The 23745-nt window shown below is 44.0% G+C and overlaps 1 protein-coding gene across 1 annotated transcript in view; it reads right to left on the minus strand.

Annotated features, from left to right (window-relative positions):
- The window catches only part of LOC119435351 (protein SCAI-like), a 57690-nt gene that overhangs the window by 19922 nt on the left and 14023 nt on the right, over positions 1-23745 (minus strand). Inside the window, 3 exon segments of the mRNA XM_049659808.1 lie at positions 6553-6643; positions 11140-11335; positions 13416-13553. Of these exon segments, the coding sequence (XP_049515765.1) occupies positions 6553-6643; positions 11140-11335; positions 13416-13553 (425 nt within the window).

The raw sequence follows: 23745 nt of genomic DNA on the forward strand, positions 1-23745 counted from the left end.
TCTCGCGATTCAGCTCAACGATCTTTTGTGGAGCCTACGGTTAAGCTTATGTCCCTTCAACCTAACTAGAAGGGCGTTTTTTTTGCTTCGAACAAGTGCGCTAGATGGCTGTCTATCCTGTTGACCTTAAGATCAGTAACTACAGACTTGGTGGCCGCAGCCACATCCTCTCTGAGTTGTGCTCCGGTGACTGGCGGTCCTCAGCACCCTGCTCCCTGATTGTGTGGAAAAGGTCCCAATCTGTGAATTTGAATTCCCTTGGGGGCCTTCTCTGTACTTCCATCGAGGTGGCGAAAATGTAGTGATCACTACCAAGACTTTCGTTAAGGTTGTGCCAGGTTACCAACCCTGAGTTGGCCACAAAGGTGACGTCCGGAGTGATGTCTCTGGAGCATGAATTGCCAATTCTGGTAGGGAAGGAGAGATCAGTGATTAGAGTAGGTTGTGGTCCAAAGCCGCCTGCCATAGATCTCTACCCTTTGCGTTAGTGTGGTGACATCCCCACTCGTGATGATACTTTCCTCATTACCGTGGGTAACGTTCCCTTGACACAGTCGGCCGAGCGGGTCTCCCCAGTGGGCGGTGCTTGTAGTCGAATGGCAGGTGGTCCCCTGATTGCGAGCTCCCGTTCCTGGACGAAGAGCGTGGCACCGGTTGGCCGGCGCGCCCTCTCGACGCGGATCTGCTGTGGCTCCACATCTTGTCGGCGCAGGTGGTTTGACACGCTGACGTTCGCATCTTCTTCTGCGAACCACATATGGTACTTGGAATCACTGCTTGCACAACTTGTCCGCTGTAGGGTGAGGCCCTCCACAGAGGGCGCACTCGGAGGTGCACGTATGATCCTCGGACGAGGATGGCTCCCCACAACTTCTGCAAATCATGTCTTCGGGCGCCGGTCAGACATCGGCCCGGTGACCTAACCTTCCGCATGCGTAGCACAGATCCATTTGTCGACAGTAAAGAGTACATACACCATAACATACTTGGCCCACACTTGATGTAGTTGGGCAACTTCAGGCCGTCGAAGAGAGCAACGACCGCTGTAGTGGTCTAAATGCACTTGACCTCCAGTGCTCTGGGGTTTCGCGGTTGTACAATCATGCTGCTGAGCTGCTCTTGATTAAAGTCCAGGTCGACGCCTCTGATAACCCCCTTGCATGTGTTGCCCGGTGCGGCCAAGTAAGAGCTGACCTCATAGCTGGCCTTCCCGACTATGATTACTTCGATTCTAGAATATGCTCGGGCGTTCTTTTCGACTGGCTTACTCACGACGAGAATGTTCTGCATAAGGTTTGGACTGACAATGTCGTCGGCTATCTCGGCCGGGCTGAGTTCCGCTGCTATCGCCAGGGCATGGGCCACTTTGATTTGGCTTACATTCTTGATGTTCCGGCCACCTCGGGGTCTAACGATGATTCTATAGTGCTCCCTCGGTAGACGGGGGAGTCTCGATGCGGCGGCAAGACGCTTATTCACGCCAGCAAGGGTACGGTGTCCGCCCGAGACACCACCACGTTGTGCCGAACTTGGGTGCGCGTCTTGCTCGAACGCACCGTGTTGCTTGCGCTTCGAAAGGGCCGTGGTCCATCCGGATTTAAGGCACTCTTCGGGGGTAATGTCCTCCCCTTCAACTTCAATTTGCACAGACATCTTGTGGTAGAAAAAGAACAGCCGCGGGGGAGCAGAGTCCCCTCCGCAGCACTTTAGCCGGGGAAGTAGGCCTAGCTGGTTAGACCTAGCGGCCGTTCGGCGTGGTCGAGCAGAAAAGCTCCAAAAATTCGGCAATAGGACCACTCCCCGAGAAAAGGCCAGTATCGGCGTAGTCCTCAAAACAAACTGTGTCGAATGACGTAAAGTTCAGCCACAGGAACCACAAGTTTCCAACCAAAAACATATGAAGTAGCAGGAACCAATGTATCCACATCCGTACTAGTCGGCGTGCCCTGGCGGTCCCCAACATTGTAGTAAGCAGTTTATTTCACCATGGGACACACAAAAGTTCAGGGTGGTGTAGTTGCTCAATGTTACGTTCAAGTATTGTTAAAACCGGTTATGCTATAAGTGAGTTCAACTGCGCTTCTTTCTGTTTAAATAAAATGTTTGAATGTTTGTCGCTTCTGCCTTTTTTGTGCAATCCAGTAATAAAAACTACTGGTTATAACAATGGGATTTTCTCGGCACTTCAATATCGTTATAAGTGGGCTCAACCCGCCTTTTTCATTTTCCTGTGCTGCCCTCTGCCGCACGCCGCTGGAAACGTTTTGGAAGGGTGCCGGGGCTTTCGCCGGTTGATTTGTGAACCTGCACCCATGTTGAGTGCGCATCGGTTGTGCGTTTCGTGAATCGCGAATAATTATTAATGGCTTCTGCGGGGCAGCATGTCGTTCCTGGAAGTCATGTAGCACTCTCTAACTATATACATGTAGGGTGAGCAGGCCTGAGTGCGCTGTTTTGTTTATAGTGCGGCTCATAAAGACACGCTTAGTTCCCTCTGCCGTCGCGGCTGTTTTGGAGTTTGTGGTCGCTAACTCTTGCACTTTCACCTCGCTTTCTTTTCAATTCATTTTACACATTCTTTAGACATTTCGCATAAATAACAAGTTTTCGAGTGCGCAGCCTTCCGCGTCGGATTTAGGAAAGCGGTGCACTTGTTTACATCGACATCTACAGCCACATATCGTTGTTAGCGTCAAAAATTGGGGAAAAGGTGCATCGCTGATATAAAAGAATGTCAAAACGTAGAATAAAACACACATATCTGCTCATATGAGCCGCATTGTTCCATAGTGAGACGATTCATTAGGAGCGGCTGAGCCACTTAAGCAATGGCGACTGTGATCCAGTTACAAATATCGGGCTGTTAATTTATTACTGATTCTCGCTTTTCTTTAACTTCACCATAGTTAGTTTGCGCATGTCATAAAGCATTATTTGAGATAACTGTGCTCGCATAAGCGCTAATTTAAAGACCGTGTTGTTCTGCAAAAACGCGGATACCATCGCTGACATCGTTGGTATATAACTGAGAGAGGCGGCTGTTAATGCTGCTGTACCGAATGTACCGTCTCTTGTTTCGCGTTTGACGCAGAGATAAACAGGACATCTCGGGAATTAAGAAATGTGCGAGCATGCCAACACGTACAATCCCACCCATCTACGTTGCGAATACGACCGGCAGCCTAAGGGAACGGTGACGTACAAATGTTGGCACAGCGTTGGGCACAGCGCTGTGTCCTTGCTTGCAGCTTATTGTGTACGCGACGATCGAAGCGAAGACTAGTTTACTTCAAATCGCTAAGGCTAGAACTGGACTATAAAATCAGTTTGCTTCGTCCTAACTTGCTTACTTTTCAGTACAGGTCCGCCGGTAGCGGGTGCGCGAACTCGACGGCGCCAGGCCTAACATTCGCTCAACAGGATCAACATTGGCTCAAACTTCATGTGCACAGCTTGAGAGGGTCGAAGCTTGCGCATTTCAACCTTTCAACTTCGTAGGCATGTTTTGACTCACTTTGAGCGTGATTATTTATATATGCCAACGAAGGTGTTGCGGCTATCGCGTTATCGGTTCGACGGCCGATCGCGCGTGGTTCGGTCGAACGAAGGTCGGCACGCTGATTTTATCGGTGTTGCCGTCAAGTAAGCCCGTCGCAGTGCGACAACTCGCGCTCGTCGGTTACGTCTTGTAGGCCTGATATGATAAAATGGTCTCAACGACACACTGTGCTGAATGGTCGGTCAATCGTAGGCGTGCATGTCTTGTCGGTCTCGTATCGTCCCAGTTTTACCGCGCCTTGAACGCGTATGTGAAGTCGGGCACACGCTGCCACTACCAGCAAGCGAGGACCGACGCTGCAAGAACTCTTCGTCAGCAACGTGTTTTTAAGTGTCGTCCAAGTGCACGGTGTAAGATATATATCTTACACCGTGTCCAAGTGTAACGCAGGGGTTTATAGATAAATTTGCTATTACAGCCATCAATGCAAGGCGGCAACTACGTGGTTCCCTAGCTGTGCAGTCCGGACGAAGCCCTCGCCGCTCTCTGTTTTAAAGTGGAGTCGTACGCTACGTACGTTTTCGGTAACGCACCGACGTCGAGCTACCAGTGAAGTTTCAACGTGGTACACGGCACGAGTTTGCAGTAGCGCGCGTCCGAGCGCTTTTTTTTTTTTTTCTGGGGACGTTTCCCCAAGATGGGGCCGCACGGCCGCGCGCGCGACCCTTCCAAAACGTTTCGCGACTAATCCGCCAGGGCAGGGCGCATGCGCTGTCGCGCCATGAAAAAGGCGGACTGTCGTAGTATGAATTCCTAAACATCTGTCTGGTACATAACATCCTGAGTCACTTTTGCACCAAAACACCCAGCTAACAAACTATAGTGCGGACCGCTCATAACGTAAGTCGCCGGAGTCGCGAATATCCGCACTATAAGCAGTACCGCACTATAACCAAAACAACTATTTTATTGTGATAATGGACGCTCCAGGCGCATTTCTGCCGTCGCTGTCACCGTGCTCTAGGTTTCCTATTCACTTACTAAATAAATTAATAAGCACGGTGTCACGCGCGCACAAGCAAACATGAACACATCTTGCTCGTTGACCACGGAAACGAACAGTCAAAACACTCGAGTGACGAAGCGCGGCGAGCGAATTGACCTTCGTGCTATCATGCCTCTCGCTTCAACGCTACCTATAAGCGGCGAAAACGCCGTGCGCAGCGGACTTTCTCCATCGCAGATTGCTTTCAAGATAGGGCCAAGGCGATCGTAAGTCGATCGTCGCAGATTACGTCCTGCATCGGTCCACCGAAACCATTCTGCATTGCTTTGCTGGCGAAAATCCTCTCCTTTTGTTTGCGCCAGTCCCGAACACGTTTCGGATTCTCCGAACGCCCGAGATGCGGCCCGATTTCCATCCGTCTCCGTACATATGATCACTATCCTTTTAAATGCGGCATCATGATGAACTCGGTACTTCATGCTGATAGAGCAGACACAGAGGACGTAAAGACAGACAGTAGACGATTGCCTAAGCACGTGTACTGCAGCACATGGAGGAAGCTACGGTAGCTAGGCTCCAGAGTAGCCATGCTCGACGCGCGTGCAAGGCGGCCATTTTGAAATGCTGACGGCTACTATATGGTAACGCAGATTTAGGGTCGTACTCGATTCTAATGCGCACACAATTTTTGGACCTGCTTTATCAGGGTAAAAGTGCGTGTTAGATTCGAGTAAATACGGTATTTGTGGCTTGAGGGGAGCGTTTGCCGTCTAGGTTGACTGCCGAACTTCCAGGCAGCCGCACTGTAACCGGTATTTCGTGTCCTGCAACTGCACTACAAGTAATATGCGTATACATAGAATGCTATGAGAAAATTAACGGGAGTCTGAAAAGACCGTATTATATCCAGTCCTGCACTATAAGCGGTTACGTTATAAGTGGTCTATACTGTATATACAGTCAAATTTCAATATAACAAACCCCGAATCAACAAAATTCGCGATATAACGAAGTCTTTCGCTGCAAGTACAACGTCGTTTTATAGAGGTTTAACTGTAGTATTAAACAACAATAGTCATAGCTGTGTTCATGTCTTGCATTAAATTAAAACTTGAAAAATACGTTGAAGTGAATTTCAATTTGTATGTACATTGCAGACCTACTCTACTACTCTACTGGGTACAGAGTTCCAATTTATTTATAAAATGCAGAAAGAGAGGGCTGGCGACTCCTTCAGCACTCGTGTTAACTGCTGCGAGCCACGAGTTAGCGTGAATACGGTTTGTTGATAACTTCTTATTTTAATGACTATGGTAGAATTCATAGCAATCATGTTTCACTGTACTTGAGTTATACTGTAAGTTTCTGTGACAACTGTTTCCAATTTAATTACTAAAAATAAGGTATTTGTGATAAAGTGATAATATTTACTGTCCAAGTTTTATGACAGCAGTGGACATCAGAAAATGCATGAGAATACCAAATTTGATTATTATTTCCTTCTTAATTAATGAGTTCATGAGGCGTGTTCTAATTGTGTAATTGAGTTCAGTACTCAATTAGCAATAATATTTTACTAGAAACTTTGTGGTTTGCACCAGCTCCGATAGCCACGCCAACAGCAGAGGAGTAGAAGCCAGTATGCTTACCATGGAAAGCAGGTGGCACATCCTCAGGAGACATGAGGGCCACCAGTGGCTGGCCAAAAAAGCGCGGCATGTGCTGGAACACATGGCTGTTGTCGCTATCCATGATGAGGAAGAGTGGCTTCCGTGTGTATGGATACAGGTCACCAGGGTACAGACTGGTTCCATGCGCCCCCCATTAGTAGGAGCCAACAGCCGGAGCAAGGTCAGACAGGGAAGAGGTTAAGAAGAGAGAGAGAGAAAAAAGGAAACTCAGCCCCACATCAAGGAAAGAGACATGCAAACAGACAACAGGATGTAGGTCACCATAGGTCAAAGGCACACCACAGAAGGTGATAGAGAAATGTAAAATATTGAAAAAGCTACTAGTAAATAAAATGTGGTTCTCAAAGGGGTCTTACCAGTGCATATCTTTGAGCTGGATGTTGCGCTTATTAGAGTGGTCAGGTTCTCGTTTGCTGTTAGTGGTCACTCCACCATAGTCATAACCAACTGCATGAAACATGGAAACGATGGCTTTCAGTACTTTATTGTTAAAAATCAGTGAAGCGGAGATAAAATGGTTATTTTTTCGGCAACACAATTTCTACCAGTGGACACCAAAAACTGTGTGACATTCAACATTAAATAAATTACCTACTTTTTACTAATTAACAATAATTTACTTTAGGATACAAGTTGCAATACAAGTAGAAATGAAGATGGGTAGTGCTCAAGGTATGTCCACTTAATAGGAATCAACAGATTATCCCCAGTTTTGTGACATCTATCCCCAATCTTGTAGCAAAAGGCATCGGCATTCAATGTATCATTTTCCCACACAATCTTCCTCACACACTGCAGGACAAAACTACGTGAAACAACGATGTATATTTTTGAGAGGCCTTGAGCACAAATATCTCCTAAGTGATGTTAGTTCAGATTTCCTGCTAAATCAACCGGCTTCGAGTTCACCAGCTTCAATTGTACAATTTGTATCTGCTAATGTCACTAATTATTGTTAGTGAGAGTTAGTTAAATAATTTATTGATGACTGCAGCACATTTTCTGATGTACACCAGTGCAATATGTGTTGCTGACAAAACAACCTTTTTATCATACTACAATGTTTTTAACCCATTACAGCATGGTTTAACATATACAGTCGACGACCGATATTTCGGACGCCCAATTTTTCGGACATGCTTGATTATTCGGACTTTCACCCGGCACCAGGACATACCTTATAAATTCAATATATTTCGCAGCTCAAAATTTCGGACACTTAAGGACGGGCTGTTCGATATTTCGGACTTCCCAAGCGTCAGCCAAGCCGACTACCACGCATTTTTGCGTGTGTCGTCGCCATCTTGTTTACTTTTTCCTCCAGTAGCCTCAAACCGGTGCTGGCCCTGCGTGCCGCCGATACCTCCGCTAGGGTGGCTACCTCCGCTAAACTGATGCTGGATTGAGGCTATTTCCACAACAGCGTCGCTGGTGTCGCTGCCGGAAAAGTTTTCTTTGTTTAAAGCTGTGATCGTCGGATAGGTCGGACTGCATCGACTGACTGTCCGCCTGTGTGTTTGCCAGTATTTCACGTGTGTTGCTGATGTGCTCATTCATAATGGAGAAGAGATCGTCGATGTTGTCGTCGGCCTCGAGAGCTCCGATGAAGCGGGGAAAGTACGTCACCATGTCGATGGCGAAGAAAGCTGCTATCGTCAAGCTCGTTGAAAGTGGCCAATCGCGGGCAGAAGTTGCGAAAGAGTTTCAAATTTCCAAACAGATTTCGGACTACATCAAAAACAAGCAAAAGATTTTGGAGGCAGCGGAAAAGCCTACTGGATGTCATCAGAAAAATGTAAGCCAAGGCACCTACCCAAAGCTCGAGGAGGCCCTTCTCGTATGGCTGAAGTCAACAGTGGCCAGCAAGGTTCCCGTCTCCGGGGGCCTCCTCAAACAGAAAGCTGAGACGATGGCGCTTCAGATGAACATTGAAGGATTTAAGGTCAGTGATGGCTGGCTAAGAAACTTCAAGAAGCACTTTGATCTCAGTTTTAAAAAACTGTGTGGCGAAAGTGCAGCTGTTGACCTGAGCGCCGTTGCGAACTACCGCTCTGAAAAGCTACAGTCCCTTTTACAGGAGTACTCGCCAGTAGATACTTTCAACTGTGATGAGACCGGACTTTTTTTTAAGCTGATGCCAGAAAAGACTCTTTGCCTTTGCTGGCGACCCTTGCCATGGTGACAAACACAGTAAGGAGCGAGTTACTGTACTTATCGGTAGCAATATGTCAGGCACGGAAAAACTGCCGATGCTCGTCATCGGCAAGTCGAAAGCTCCGAGGTGCTTCAAAGGCGTAAAGTCTCTGCCTGTTTTGTACGAGGCCAACAAAAAGGCCTGGGTAACTCAGCAGATTTTTGAAAGCTATGTCAGAAGACTAGATCGCAAATTTGATCTACAAGGCCGTAAAATTTTGTTGTTTGTCGATAACTGCACTGCACACGGGCACATTAACAACTTGAAGTCTGTGCGCGTCGAGTTCTTGCCACCGAACACGACAAGTGTCCTACAACCGATGGACCAGGGTGTTATACGCACTCTCAAAGTGAACTATCGGTCACGTTTGCTTTCGCGTGTGGTGGTGTGCCTCGACAGTGGAAAAGCCTACTCGGTCGATTTGCTTGGAGCACTCAGCATGCCGATGCGTGGAAGTCGATGGCATCAACAACACTGCGCAACTGTTTCCGCCATGCGGGATTTGTGTTGAATGGCGAGTCGGCCGCCCGGAACGAGGACAGCGTCGTCGAGCAGGTGTCCGGAAGTGAGCAGCTCATCGACGATCTTCGCACTACAGGCGTCGAGATTCCCTCAAATGTCTCGTTTTCCGAGTTTGCTAGTGTGGACAGCGAGTTGGAACTGTGCGCTGGCCTCACGGATGAAGAAATCATTCGCCAAGTGCTTGCGGAGTCCGAGAGCGACGATGACGACGACGGCGACTTACCTGTAACAGCGCAGCCGACGCAAGCGGAGCTGATGCAAGCGGTCGCAACTCTTTCGTCGGCTTACCGCGACTCGACGACTCTCGCCGAAATTCAGGCGGACCTGCTCGCACAGAAGCGAAGCATAGTTCAGAAGAGGATTAATCACTTTTTCCACCCTCTATCTCAATAGTAAGCAATAAATTGAGCTTTTTGGGGGCACATTTGCTTTTTCGGACAGCCTGATTTTTCAGACGTTTTTGCGATCCCTTGAGGGTCCGAAAAATCGGTCGTCGACTGTATGTCATATGATATACACAGAACTGCTACGAACTTAACAGAATCAAAAAGAAGGAAAATCTTACATATTTACCCGAAATCTATGTCTAGCAATGAAATACATAGCGACTGTAACTCTGGAAATAATGAGTTTTTTGTTTTTTTCTTTAAAACCGTATGGCAGCAGCTCGTCACAAAATACGGAAAAGTTCACTAATAAACAGGTTTTTCTCACAAGTTTGACACCTGAAATGTGCACACAAAAATACCAGGGTGTTTATTTGGTCAGCCTACTGTAATGTTTTGAACGAGAAAGACAGTCAGGTGGTTCGATGCATAGAGTTTCTTGTAATAATTACTAGAGGAAACTCTGGTGCTAGCGTCTACGACAGCTACAAGCAGGGCAGCCGAGTCAGCATGGGAATGATGATTAGTACATGGATTTGCCTAAACTTCGTCCTTCTGGCTTCAAACAGCATCGTGACTTTGTAGACTGATCATTTTCAAGTAAGTGCTCCATTATAAATAATAAAATAAACACTATTAAAATTGTCCAATGGCAGGATTTGAACACAGGACCTCAAGCACAGAAGCTCGATATTGAAACCATCATGCCACGGACGCACGCGTCGACAAGTGGTATAGAACACTGTTAATTTCTCACAGTCCAGCCAGCGCACTGAGACGCTTGGCATGTTTCAATTTGGCCACCTTAACAGTTGGAACCGCTGAAATTAGAAGCGATTATGCGTGTTCACAAATTCTTATTGCCTTCCAAATTTATAAAGAGTATAAATTGATTTGAAATTTAAGCCAATGAAGGCAGATAGAGTGCAATAAACAAAACATGAATATCAGACAAAACAATGTACTAACCATCATTCCCATTGTGGCTGAATGATCGCAGCGCCAGAGTTCCCTCTAGTAATTATTGTACGAAACTCCATGGTTTTATGAGGCAAGCTTTAATTACTGCATCATGTATGATACAGCATACAGCTATGGGTTGTTTTGTGTAGGAGCAGAGATTTGTGTCCCCGTGAGTGGACATATTTAGCGGCAAAATACAATGTTTTTAGAGGCTATACTGATTCTTAGAACAGTTACTGTCATGAATATTATTAGAAAATTAAAATGCCAGCAGTGCTTACGATGAAGATAACGTGGGGGCTACCACGTTCTAAGAGCTAATGGCAACAGCAGCAGCAAAGAACATTAGTAAGAAGAGGATGGAGGCACTGTTGTGGCTTGCAAGAGGCACCTAAAGACTATTCAAAACAAACATTTATATAAAAAGGAAAACTGTAAAGGTTCTGGCCTAGATATTGAGGCTATGAATCAGTCAATCAAGGATGATATCAAATTTTAAAGAAATTTGTACTAGTTGGGACTGTGAGAAATTTTTTACAGCAAAGTTTCAAGTTGTATACACAAACTACTTGGGTCCCAGTAAGACTCAAGCAAGGTTGGGTACTTGTATACACAAGTCATTTGCGTTGCCTCAAAGCTCTCTACTAAGATAAAACAACATTGGCACACCACAAAATGCCAACATTACATATGGCAGTTCAAGTCTTCCACAGATGCTGTGTAGCATCTTAACGTTACCGTACAACTAAACCATTTTTTCTTTGTTCTCATGGTATGGGGCATTCCAAGTACTGGTTTTACAGCTTGTTGTTAAGCTGAGAACTGTTGAGCCAGAGAACCCAAGCATGCATAAGTGACAATCTGAGCAAAGCCCTCACCCTCTTCAGGGTGCTTAACATTGGGGAAGCTGCCATCAGCAGAGACGTAGAGCAGCAGCACCCCATTGGGTGGCAGCTCCTTGAAGCCCGAAGCCAGGAACACAAACAGCTGGCTGAATGTGGGCTTGTACAGCAGGTACTTGTGTGGGTTCTCACGCTTGCCAGGACGGCTATCACCTGTGCCCCCATTCTCAGGCTGCAGACAGTCCAGTGGCCATGTCAAGAGCACAGAAGCACCAACAGACCTTGAGATGTTCCATATTCAAATTACACTCGCTGTTCTAGATTAGACACAAATTTGCTACTTACTTAATTACACAAATGCCTTGAATTCTATGACAAAATACTTCACTGCATCGATGCAGATGGTGTTGTGTCGCTTATAGTTTAAAGAAATCCAAGCAAACTTCATTACCATTAAATTGAGATTGCCTTAGCTTTCTGACCTCCTAGAACTCCACTTTACCAGCTTCTATGTAAGGGGTAGACCCAATAATGTATAGTAAAAGTGCACATTAATACAAAAGTTAATATAACAGGAGGATTAAATTTTCTAGCCATGAAAAAAAAAAAAAAAACACAATGACTACAGGTGCTTCCATTCAAGACACTTAAAACTGCAATCGAGTACACGAAATTAACACAAAAAACTTTGGCAGTAGATTACAATAAGAGGAGTATATTTGGCAGGCCAAAACCTGGGAGAAAAAGAAAAAAGAAAGCCCCAAGACCCCCAAAATCTAATATTATAAGCCCCATTTTTACAGCCCGTTATGGAGAAGTTTCAGGAGCAAGTAAAACTACCTTTTGAAGTAGGTCAGGAACAACTCAATAATTGAGCAGTTTGTAAGCAGCCAAAGCAAATTTTTGCAGCAGATAAGGAGCTGCCAAAGTGGTATACTGAAGCAAGCACATAGTACATATGCCTTCAAAAGCAGCTTCCAAGAGGTGTTTGGGGACAGGGGTCGAGAGCTGTTCAAGTAAGCAGTACAGAAGGGAATGAATAAAGGCACAAGAATCTCAGAAAATGGAAGAATAATGCATGTGTACAAATAGGTGCATAAAACTAATGTCATAGCAAGTTTCACAACAGCTGCACCAGCAAGAGTACATGCGGCACTTTGCATCAGCCCAATTAACCTCGTAACCACAGTAAGTAAAAATGGCATGCAGAAGAAAAGTTTATGGGGCTTTTTAAGTATGTGGCTAGTGATTCCTATGCCAACCAAGAAGTCTATAAAAAAAATTTTTAACCTTACAATGACAGCTGTTATGGGCACATTCCACCAAAATATACAATTTAACCGTAGTAGCACCCAAGCAACTCCACAACATTATTTTAGGTACTACAAGAAAACTCTCTTGTAGTTCTTGCTTGTGTTAATATCCCAACAGTACTTCACACGTCACAAGCACCAATGCACATTATACACATGCACTTCAGCCAAGGAGGCACGCGGGAATTCCATAACTCAACAGTATGTCGTTTACAACTACAGTAATAGCACACACATCATCTACTGGAAACTGAATTGGCATAACTTTCAGAGTTTATCAAAACATTAAATATATTTCACAATCTCTTTTAAATTATTGGTTAGTCTGACAACTGAGAAAGATGGAAGCAACACAATTTCTACATGTAGGCAAAAAATTTGGCAGCGACTCAACCATCGCTGTGAAAGCAAGAATGGCCAGAAAGAGAGAAATAATTTAATAAATTGGGCAAGCTACATTGAGACCGAATGTAATGAAAGTTAAGAGGAAACTGGAACTGAAAATAAATATATCTGACATGTCAGACATCAGCATGGGTGCACAGTGACATGATCAGTTATTTATAGCATAATCTATGCACTGACTTGCCCAAAAAAGCACTTTCTTAGTGATAATAATTATGCCACCTTATCAGAAATTTCTTGCTGCCTATAGTAATATCTCCACCTAACTACAGCATGATCTCTGTTTACAGTGGACATCACAACCACCTTCTGGCAATACTTATGCAACCAATCAGCAGTGTCACATTTTTGGACATTTTTAAGTAACAAAACCACATTATAACATCAACTAAATGTGTTAAAATATAAATAAGTGAGGGTTGGTAGTTTATGTACCCTCATTCACATTTAGTGACTTAACAGTACAGCCTTTCAGGTGCCACGAAAAATTAGTGAACTGGACAGAACTCTAAAGATGATAAATGTAAATTATAACCTATATCATGAAGTGAGAGAAAGAACTTGCTTAGAAACGAAAACAATCAATTCACGTACAAAAGGTACCCTTCCAGGAGCAGGTGAAGCATCATAGAGCTGCGTAGTATCTTCTTGTGGTTCCCGCTCCAACGTTTGCAGCATCCGGAACATGTCCAGCGTCAGCTCGCTGAACTTCACCTGGGGAGGGTCCGCCATCTTGGCATCAACACCAGGAGAGAAGCCTTGTGTTACCCTTCTGCAGCATTTTTCCCATTTCTCTCCCTCTCAATCTACTTCTTTCTCTCTCCCTCTCTCAAACAGACACTGAACTAAGTCACTACATTTAGTTGTGGGCCTATCAACTCAACTCAAACAATATACACCAGGTCCTCTCCTGCTACTCTCCCCACACATGAAAGTGCATAAAGCATGCACAGCCTGTGCTAATCAGCACACAGTAAAAGCAACGTTTTAGCCCTATTCTGCATTCATCATCATCATCATCAGCCTATATTTATGTCCACTGCAGGACGAAGGCCTCTCCCTGCGATCTCCAATTACCCCTGTCTTGCGCTAGCGTATTCCAACTTGCACCTGCAAATTTCCTAACCTCATCATCCCACCTGACTTTCTGCCGTCCTCGACTGCGCTTCCCTTCTCTTGGTATCCATTCTGTAACCCTAATGGTCCACCGGTTATCCATCCTACGCATTACATGGCCTGCCCAGCTCCATTTCTTCCGCTTAATGTCAACTAGAATATCGTCTACCCCCGTTTGTTCTCTGATCCACACCGCTCTCTTCCTGTCTCTTAACGTTACTCCTAAGATTTTTCGTTCCATTGCTCTTTCTGCGGTCCTTAACTTGTTCTCGAGCTTCTTTGTTAACCTCCAAGTTTCTGCCCCGTATGTTAGCACCGGTAGAATGCAATGATTGTACACTTTTCTTTTCAACGACAGTGGTAAGCTCCCAGTCAGGATTTGGCAATGCCTGCCGTATGCACTCCAACCTAATTTTATTCTTCTGTAAATTTCTTTCTCATGATCAGGGTCCCCTGTGAGTAATTGACCTAGATAAACATATTCCTTTACAGATTCTAGAGGCTGACTGGCGATCCTGAATTCTTGTTCCCTTGCCAGGCTATTGAACATTATCTTTGTCTTCTGCATATTCATCTTCAACCCAATTCTTGCACTTTCTCGATGAAGGTCCTCAATCATCTGTTGTAATTCCTCTCCATTGTTGCTCAATAGGACAATGTCATCTGCAAACCGAAGGTTGCTGAGATATTTGCCATCGATCCTCACTGAAGGTCGTAAGTTCGAATCCTGCTCCATTCCACTACATTTTCAGGCATGGAGTGGTGCCTGACACCGGCAAAAAAAAAAAAAAAAACATATTGCCGAGAGCTAGTGGGGCTATACTAGTTCAGGTGCAACCAAACTAGGCAGGCCCACTAAGCTTCATCAAAGTCACTCCCTCACCAGAACAGGAATTGGCCTCCCTGGTGCAGTATTCGGCCACCACCTCCCTCATGACTCCGACAATTAACTATTCTGCATTATGAAAGTTTAATGGCATTCAATTTGTTACCGATGAGAAGAAGGCAAAGCAAGCTTTCAATATTGAACAACTAGGGCAGCAGCTATGAAAGTACATAGGCAGGCATGTTCATGTACTCACAGTGATTGTTAGACAAGTACGTGTCAGCAACATTAATATAGGTATAGTATATCCTGCACCTTCACATGACAGCAGAGTTGCTCTGCTTACACCAGGTTCTGACACAAGAAAGAGAGCATGACGAAAAAGGGCCCAATAAAATACACCATGGAAAAAGTAATGTGGCATTATATATATACTTAAAGATGCCACCATTGAAATAAAATTCTGAATTTAGATGTCATTCGATAAAACACGTGGTTTTTTAAACACATTTTAATCATAAAATGCTGAACAGAAATGTACACAAGATGGAAAAAAAAAAGCTTGGATTCAGAAGACATTAATAATAAAAACTAATATGTACATACCGTCAACCACAAAATATTACGGACCAAGCGATGTGAGAAAACATTAAATTTTCTAGCATCTTGAAACAATAACCAGTAAAACCATACAGCACAATGTTGTTCACATATAATAGTAGAGCTGGAAATGTTAATACCAGGCTGTGGTCCAAGGCTGCGGAGATAATCTGCTTTTTCTCAAATCCTGTGGTCCATAAATTTTGGTGGTTGACTGTACAGTCATAATGCAATCAAATGCACTTATATGCACATAAGTCGCTCTTCCAATTTTCTGGTTTCTTTTATGGAAAATCCAGATGTTTTTCAGTATTCATCTTTCTCACTTTTCAAAATGCAGCATATTGGCATTGCTGCCCATCAAAATGTCAATAACCAGTATCAGTGACAAAATAAAATAAATTAAATAAATAAATAAACAAACAAGCAAACAAACATGCATAGAACTAAGTATACAGCATAATTTAATTATGAACTCTTAACCCTCTCAGTGCAAATACTTATCTGTATGCTTGTTGGCGTCAGTGTTGCCGCCAATAGGATGACAACCATGAGGACCGTGGTGTATGGTTAAATGAGAACATACTGACCACCCAAAATAAAATTGTGTTGGCTTTCACGGAAACATTTTAACAACGGTCCCTACCACATTCTCTCATCTTCTGATTAAGCAAATATGGTCCTACATACACCTTTCAGCAGCACAACAGAATAACGTACACAACTATGTGTGCCCAGCGCCAAACTACAAAACTGTTATTAACCAAACTATTTAGGTGAGAGTAACCTTCCTTTTCTTTTTCCGACTTGATATGTACAGTCAGCTGCAAAAGTTTACGGATCACAGGATGTGAGAAAATGAATTTTCAAGCAACTTGTAACCATAACCAGCAATACCCTACAGCACAATGTTGTTTGCATGCACTAGTAGAGGCTGGAAATGTGAATACCAGGCTGAGTTCCGAGGCTGTGAAGATAATAACGGTGTCAGCAAGCTTTCCCTACCACTAAACACATTGCAAGTACAAGTGACTTCTACAAAAAAAAGTGCGCTCAGCCAAAACAGAAAATCCTACTGCAATTTTCTGTTCTCTTTTCCATTAGTTCAGTGGAAGAATTCACAATGGGGTTAAAGGCCAACTGCTATGTAATTTTGGACCATGTAAGAAGCCTAATTAAGGTAGAATAGAGCTTCCGTGAAAAATTATACATTTGAAATAAGAGTGGAAGCGTCATGAAAAGCTCCCAAATATAACTGTTTTTGATACCGCAACAGACGAAAACACCACCATCACCGCCTGCCGGACGTGACACATGACAGAGCACGTGGCTCCTAGGTATGACCTCTGAGATAAGGCAGTGCACACAGCTGCCTGCAACACGCTGAAAAATCTCGGAGGCAGTGTGCTGAGACTTTCATCATAGCAACAACCACTAGGTATCTTAGGAAAGCATGGTTGCGCGAACAGGAAAAGAAAGACATGGAAAGAAAAGTAGGAAACGATAGGTCAGGCGCTGATGAAGGGCCTGACCTATCGCGGACCTGATGGCGGACCTGAGCGACTGATATAAAGCTAATTAAGCCATTAGGATCAAGAAAGCTGCTTCTGTAAATCAGTTTTTGACCATACGGATTAGAAATAAACCATTCCTCATTTCGTACAGTGCACACGCAAAAAGCTAGAAGCGACGACACGACGCGCAATCAACATCCGTGTATGCGTTGCCGATCTCGAATGCGGCCAGTCGCACTGGCCGGCACTTCCCTAAATGAAATGTGACTACGGACATCCATGGGTGTATTTCTACCCATTGTTATGCTGACTCATTATTTAGCTTACGAGGTGCACTGTCTGCCTCGTATCCCAAATGGGCAGCAAGCGGAGGCCCCTTCGATATAGCATGCGTCAACAACTGTCTCGTTCAGCTGCCAACGATGTCATACTTCACGGCATCGGCGTTTCCGCGAGAAAACTATGCGTTCTCTAAATGAATGATCATACGCGCAATGTCCTATTCTATGTCTACTTCACGGAACACTAATTGTGTGCATGGCGAGAATACGAAGAATGATAAGCCGGTTGCACAACGCTCCCCTATACTACGGTCTCCCGCTCGCTGTTTTCGAAGGTGTGTGGTCACTCATATCAGCGCAACCCAGAGTGATGTAACGGTGCTTAAATGCAGAAAATCTGCGTGTTTTGATATGTTCTGACATTAATTGATGTCACCAATGAGCGGCAATCTCAAGCGAACGACGAGTGGTCACGGTACCTGCCGATGCAAACAAATGCACCGGTCGGTGCTTTGGACTGTCAGCGGCGTTCTTGCGGGATACAAATGCGGAAAGTCGTGCTCCACATTGAGAATGCGAAGCGGTTCCCTGAGAAGGGGTAAAACACGTAACATAGCAAGCAGCACGTATAACAATCAGTGGTAGGGCGACCCTTGGTCTTCATGTTGCAGCGCGATATGTTGCGCATGGGCGCTGGCTCTAGTGGTGGCAGGTGGAATGCGGACAGCGATTCGTGGCTATTGAATTTTTCTGAATCATAACTGTCACTGTTTGACAGATCCGAAAGGGTGGTGCAGCTTACAATGTCCCCCGAAGGTCTCCGAAGGTGCGGCGAGGTCACGAATAAGCTGAGCGTCTGCTCTTCGCCGGTTTCGTTCGCCCCGCGGGCGAGACCGGCATGCGCTGCATGCCTTCCCCGCCAGTGGTACACTCGTGACGTCACACGCAGAGGTTCGCTCGGCTGCTTGGTCAGGTTTCGGTTTCGTTTTTGCAGAACAATTCTCCTATCAGGTGCGTCACAGGAGGGTCTCGGGAACCTAAATATTTTATTAGCTTGACATGGTCAAAAAATCGCCGGAGTTGCCCTTTAACAAGAAAAACTAGAGAATTTTCAGTGGTATATACTACTCGTTTGTGACAAATTTACCAAAGTGAAATTTCGTTGCAGTTGGCCTTTAGTAGCTTTAACCCATCCTTCAATTTAAGTTTACCATTGATTTGAGCCTCATACAGTAAGGCTATGTAAAAGTTATTTCTAGCCAGAGTCATGGTAAGTGTTGTGCTTCTGTAGAATACCTTCAGGTACGACACACATGCCATGTAACCCTGTGCTTTACCAGGCAACTCAACAATCAGATTGTGGTCTGTGTTGCCACTGACTGCTTCTGCATCCGTGTTTGAAAAGCTCTCCACCAGCCATCAGCGCGCATGCCTGCTTGTCGTAGATACCTCCAGTCTCCTTGAATTTTTTCTGCTTCTCACCTGCAGCCACTACTCCCCATTTCCTTTTGTAAGATTATCTCCTGGCATCTCCCTTCACCTTCATGGCTCTCCCTGTAACACATTCTTTCTTCAAAGTTATTTTGTTGCTAAGGCCATAGCAAATGGCTCAGCACCCCCTTTAAACAGTCTTTCAAATTCATTGCAGCCTACCCAAGACTTTCAATTCCAATACTTTTCATTAGTGCAGTCTTGCCTTTCACCTTTGTGCAGCTTGCTTAACTAAATACCCCAGTCATCTATAATGTTTGGTATGCCGTGTTCTCAATTACCCAAAGCTGGCTGTCTCCCCAAGTGTACTCTTGCTGTTATGGATGCCAGTGGCTGCGTGTGCCACAGTCTGATGATTATTTTATTTATTCTATTTCATACTGACAGCCTGTTTATCAGGATCTAGGCAGGAGTGGGTAGTACAGTGGGTAGTCATAGAGTGCCCGCCTCAGCTGCGGGGAGTTATGGATTCGATTCCCACCACCACCCGGCCCCCACTGGTTCAAATGGGCCCAAGCATAGCCCCACCCAGAGTTCAGCTTTCTTCAGAGGTGATACGCTTGGGAAAGGAGCTTGCGCCCTAAATTCTCGTCGGAACGCTCTTGAGCACACAAGAAAAGGAGGTTTGGGTCGCTCCCACGGCGGCAATTTTCCATGTGGCACTCCAAATGCACGTTCGGGTTAGGGACAAACACAGTTTTCGAAGCGTTCAGGTCCCATAATGACCAAGCCCCAGGCCGGCAGCGCGCTTGTACCTATTTAATAGTGGGAACCCAGCGGCAGCACTTGCCTACCATAGCCGCAGTGAATGCTCTTAAACAAGGCCGTCTGTGGTTGGACAAGAGGCACCCAGAGACCATGCATGAAATCTCTATTGGGCCCCCTTTCGAGATGCGAAACCTCACAAGCTGAGCACCAGACCAGGGAAGTCAGAAGTGCAGGGTGCCTTTTTACTCTTTGTGGACAAGTGTTGCCACCAAAAAAATGTTTCTTACCAAGTTTCAATTTTGAGTAGAGTTTCTGGCTAAATGTCTTCTGACAACACTGAATGACAGGCAGAAAGCATGATTTGTTGGATTAGAGCAGGAACAGAGGATGAGGAGCAAGTCTGCTGCACAACTCGCTTTCTTTTGAAAGCACAGAAAGACCAATGCAAATCCCCAGCTGCAGTGGCATCACACGGGTAATGTAGAGGAAATGTAATGTACACACTTACTATGCCATCCTGTTTACATGCTTGTAAAATTCATTGTAAAATTGTTGTGAAGTGCTTGTGCACAAGTGCAACTGTTTTACGGGTGACCAACACCCTGTCAGGCTCTTGCCTTTTGTCTTGGCGTCCTCTCTTTATTGAAAAGGAATAAAGTTTCACTTTGACTTGTTTCACACCTGATGATAACTATATGTACAAGTTCCACACAGCTTGATTCCAGTGTTCTGCCTGGTGTTGCTCGCAGGCAACAAACCTAAATTTATCGCTGAAAAAGTTTACACAGAAGATTTTTTTTTTCATTGATAACCTAATTTTCTATGTATTTTTCACATTTCGATGAAAACTGAACATTTCCTTCAGGCGTTTTTATGTCTAATCCTCAAAAATGTTTAAGGTCAGTTCACCGTCAACTTGCATTGGCATGCATGGTGGCTGCAAGGCTACTGTTACAGTACATAAGTTTGGAGAAAATTTTGGAAGCCGTAACTGTCCAAAAAATGGTCTAAAATTATTCCCACATCATAAGTGTCATTTTTCAATATGTATTCTTTTTTTTTCTTTTAGGTTATAAATATGTATTCATACAGCTAGCTGCACATTCTCTAGTGGCCAACTGTATTTAAATTTGGATCTTGTTGCTAATTATACCTGGTTTCTGATCCTTTCCTGAACTTTTACTTGCAGAGTGCTCTGCTTACTGTGTTCAATTATGTATTAGCATTGTGTGAATTTCTGTATTTCGTGTTTGTTTTTTTTCTCTCTCTCTTTGCATTGCAGCTTGACTTGCAAAATTTTTGACGACAGTTGCACGATCTATGGTGCCTCCATGTCTCTTCTTGGTGATAACAAATATACTGCTTTGTTGCGTCTTTAATTTTTGACATGCTGTTTGTTAGACCAATGTTATCTTTATAACCCCATTAATGTTCAAACAGGTCCTTAGGTTATTGTAATTAAATAAATGAAATAAATGAATGACTAGGGCATATTAATTAATGAGTGCAACAATTTATAGATGGCATGTTTTCACTTTGTTTTCTTTTGTAAGTGTCCTTCACAGAGAGCACGAGACCAAAACTGAAACAATAGCTTTCAAGCTATGCACAGCACAGTGCAACTTGTCTAAAAGGACGCCATTCAGCAGTGCTGGAAGTTTAATAAAAAAGAAAGAAATCAATAGCAAACGAACAATGTCCTACGTATTGGTAAGGAAAGAATTAAATCTGACCCTCTCAGGTCTTTAACATACACCTAAATCTAAAAGCATGAGTGTTTTTGCATTTCACCTCCATTGGAATGCAGCCACCACAGCTGGTAATCAAACCCACAACCTCATGCTGACCAGGACATCACAGCCACTGCAGCAGGTAAGTGTAGGTCTCCTTAAGTCTTGTCAGTATACTGGGCAATTACACAGTGCACCGTGCTAGGTCTTGTGCTCACCACTGTTTGGAACAACCAGTCCTTACTTAGAAACAAACAAAATATAGTCACAAAATAGATCTGGAAAGCCTTCTAAATGCCTAGTGCTGATGGAAGAGCATGTGCGTGTGAGCCTTCCATGTTACCATTGAAAGAGCAAATAGAGTTTCTAAACACAAACTAACTTTGCCTTGTTGGCACACGTCTAGTATTTTAGTCTGTTCTAAACGTTTTTTTTTTTTTTTCTTGAGCATCTTTTGCATTTGCTGTTTTTCTTAACCTGCCTCACTGAATATAAGTGCATAAGTGCCCTGCCATTTAAAGACTAGAAGCATTTGCCAGTATGTGTTCTGCATACCAGTTTAATTGGCATGTAGCTGTCATGTGTGCTTATCACAATTAGAGCCCATGAGTTAAGCTGAATCAATTTCATTGAGAGATTCCTTCAAGTTTTCCACATTTATGCCTCCAATCTATGTGCTGAATGCCTGCTGGTATTCAGCCATCCAAAGCAAAGAGACAATGAAGCCAGGCAAAGCACAGAGTAAATTAAATGTTAGATTTCATTGAAATGTAGGAATAAAAATGAAAAGGCCAATGAAAGAGGACGAAAAGAAAACATGCTGCAGGTATGAGCTGATCTCAAACCATTAGCATAACGTGCACAGCGTTTTCCATTAAGCAACCACGATGGGCGTCCTTTTGTCAACATTCTTGGGCTTCTGTTGAGTTCTGTGGTTTTACGAGCCAAAACCACGATTTGATTACGAGGCACGCCGTAGTGGGGACTCCAGATTAATTTTGACCACCAAGGGATCTTTAACATGCCCCCAATGCACGGGACACGGGTGTTTCTGCATTTCGCCACCATCGAAATGCGGCCGCAGCGGCCAGGATTTCATCCCGCAACCTCGTGCTCAGTAGCACAATACCATAGCTGCTAAGCCACCACAGTGGGTCTTGGAAATCTGTGTATGTGTACAAGATTAGCCCTAGAGTGCCAGCCAGCACCACATACAGCCATGGTGGCAGATGTGGAAGGCCCTTTCAACCACAAGCATCACGTAGTACATGAGCTAAAGAGCAGGCAACTGGCCATCAACCCTCGTATTCTCTCTCCTGGCATTAGGACTGGCAAAGTCGAGGCCATTGCTATGCAATGAGCTAGAAGAATAAGGGAAATTGAGGGGCTTGATTTTTTGCTATTTATAACCACATGAAGCTAACAAAAATGAAGCCAAGGAAAGCATAGGAGAAATGGACTGTTCTTTTAATTGAAATGTAGAAATAATAAGGAAAAATGAAATGAAAGTAAATGAAAACACCATTTGCCACTTGTGGGAGCTGAGCCCTATTTTCCACATTACGCAAGAAATGTTTAAGCAATTGAGCTACCACAGCGGCAGTCTAGTTACAGATTCTAATTTTTGAAAGAAATTAGAGAAAGTATGGTAACTTCTTTAGTCCCTTTAAGACAGCATCCTTGTTGTTTTACACTCACCAAATCCACTAGCTAGCAGCCCAAAACTTCATGTAACTTAATAAAAGAAGCAACAGTAAGCTCATGCAATATGTTGCATGACAACTCACAGCTAAGTTTAACGATGATTGATGTCAAACAATCACACTGAACCACACTACTTGCATAATATGAACTAAATATATTTAACAATGAAACAATATGCAAAAAACGAAGAAATATCAATAACAATACTGGCTGAATATTTTGCAAGTGAAAATATTCTGAAACTTTGTAATTTTGTCAGAACAGTTTTGAGAGCGCACAGCTTGCATGATTGCTGTAGCTGCTGCCACTCAACATTTCAACGTATATACATATACAGGGTGTTTCAGCAAACTTTCAAAATTCTTAAAGGTTGCCTGTGGCAGATAGCCCAATTCTAGTTCATGAGCTGGTCTACTCGAAGAGGCAGACATTACTTGCACAAGAAATTGAAATGCATAATCGAATGATCAATAAAAAATCACTAATTAAGTTTCTAACTAATTACCTGATGGGCCCATATTGCAATTTACAAATTGTAGCCGTGGAGTTAGCAAGGCGGATCCACTTGGAACGAATTCTCGGGATGACACCAGTTTCGAGATATTAATTCCCGAACTTTGCAGAGAAATGCATTTGAATTCCAGTTAATTTCTTAACAAAATGTCGCTTTCTGCATTGAAGCACAAACTTAACTGGAACGTCAATGCATTTTCCGCAAAGTTCGGGAATTAATATCTCGAAACTGGTGTCATCCCGAGAATTCATTCCAAGTGGATCCGCCTTGCTAACTCCACGGCTACAATTTGTAAATTGCAATATGGACCATCAGGTTAATTAGTTAAAAACTTAATTAGTGAATTGTTTTTTAATCATTCAATTATGCATTTCAATTCTTGAGCAAGTAGTCCGCCTCTTCTAGTAGACCAGCTCATGAACTAGAATTGAGCTATCTGC

This window comes from Dermacentor silvarum, unplaced genomic scaffold, assembly GCF_013339745.2.
Source record: "Dermacentor silvarum isolate Dsil-2018 unplaced genomic scaffold, BIME_Dsil_1.4 Seq641, whole genome shotgun sequence".
NCBI classification, from domain to species: domain Eukaryota; kingdom Metazoa; phylum Arthropoda; class Arachnida; order Ixodida; family Ixodidae; genus Dermacentor; species Dermacentor silvarum.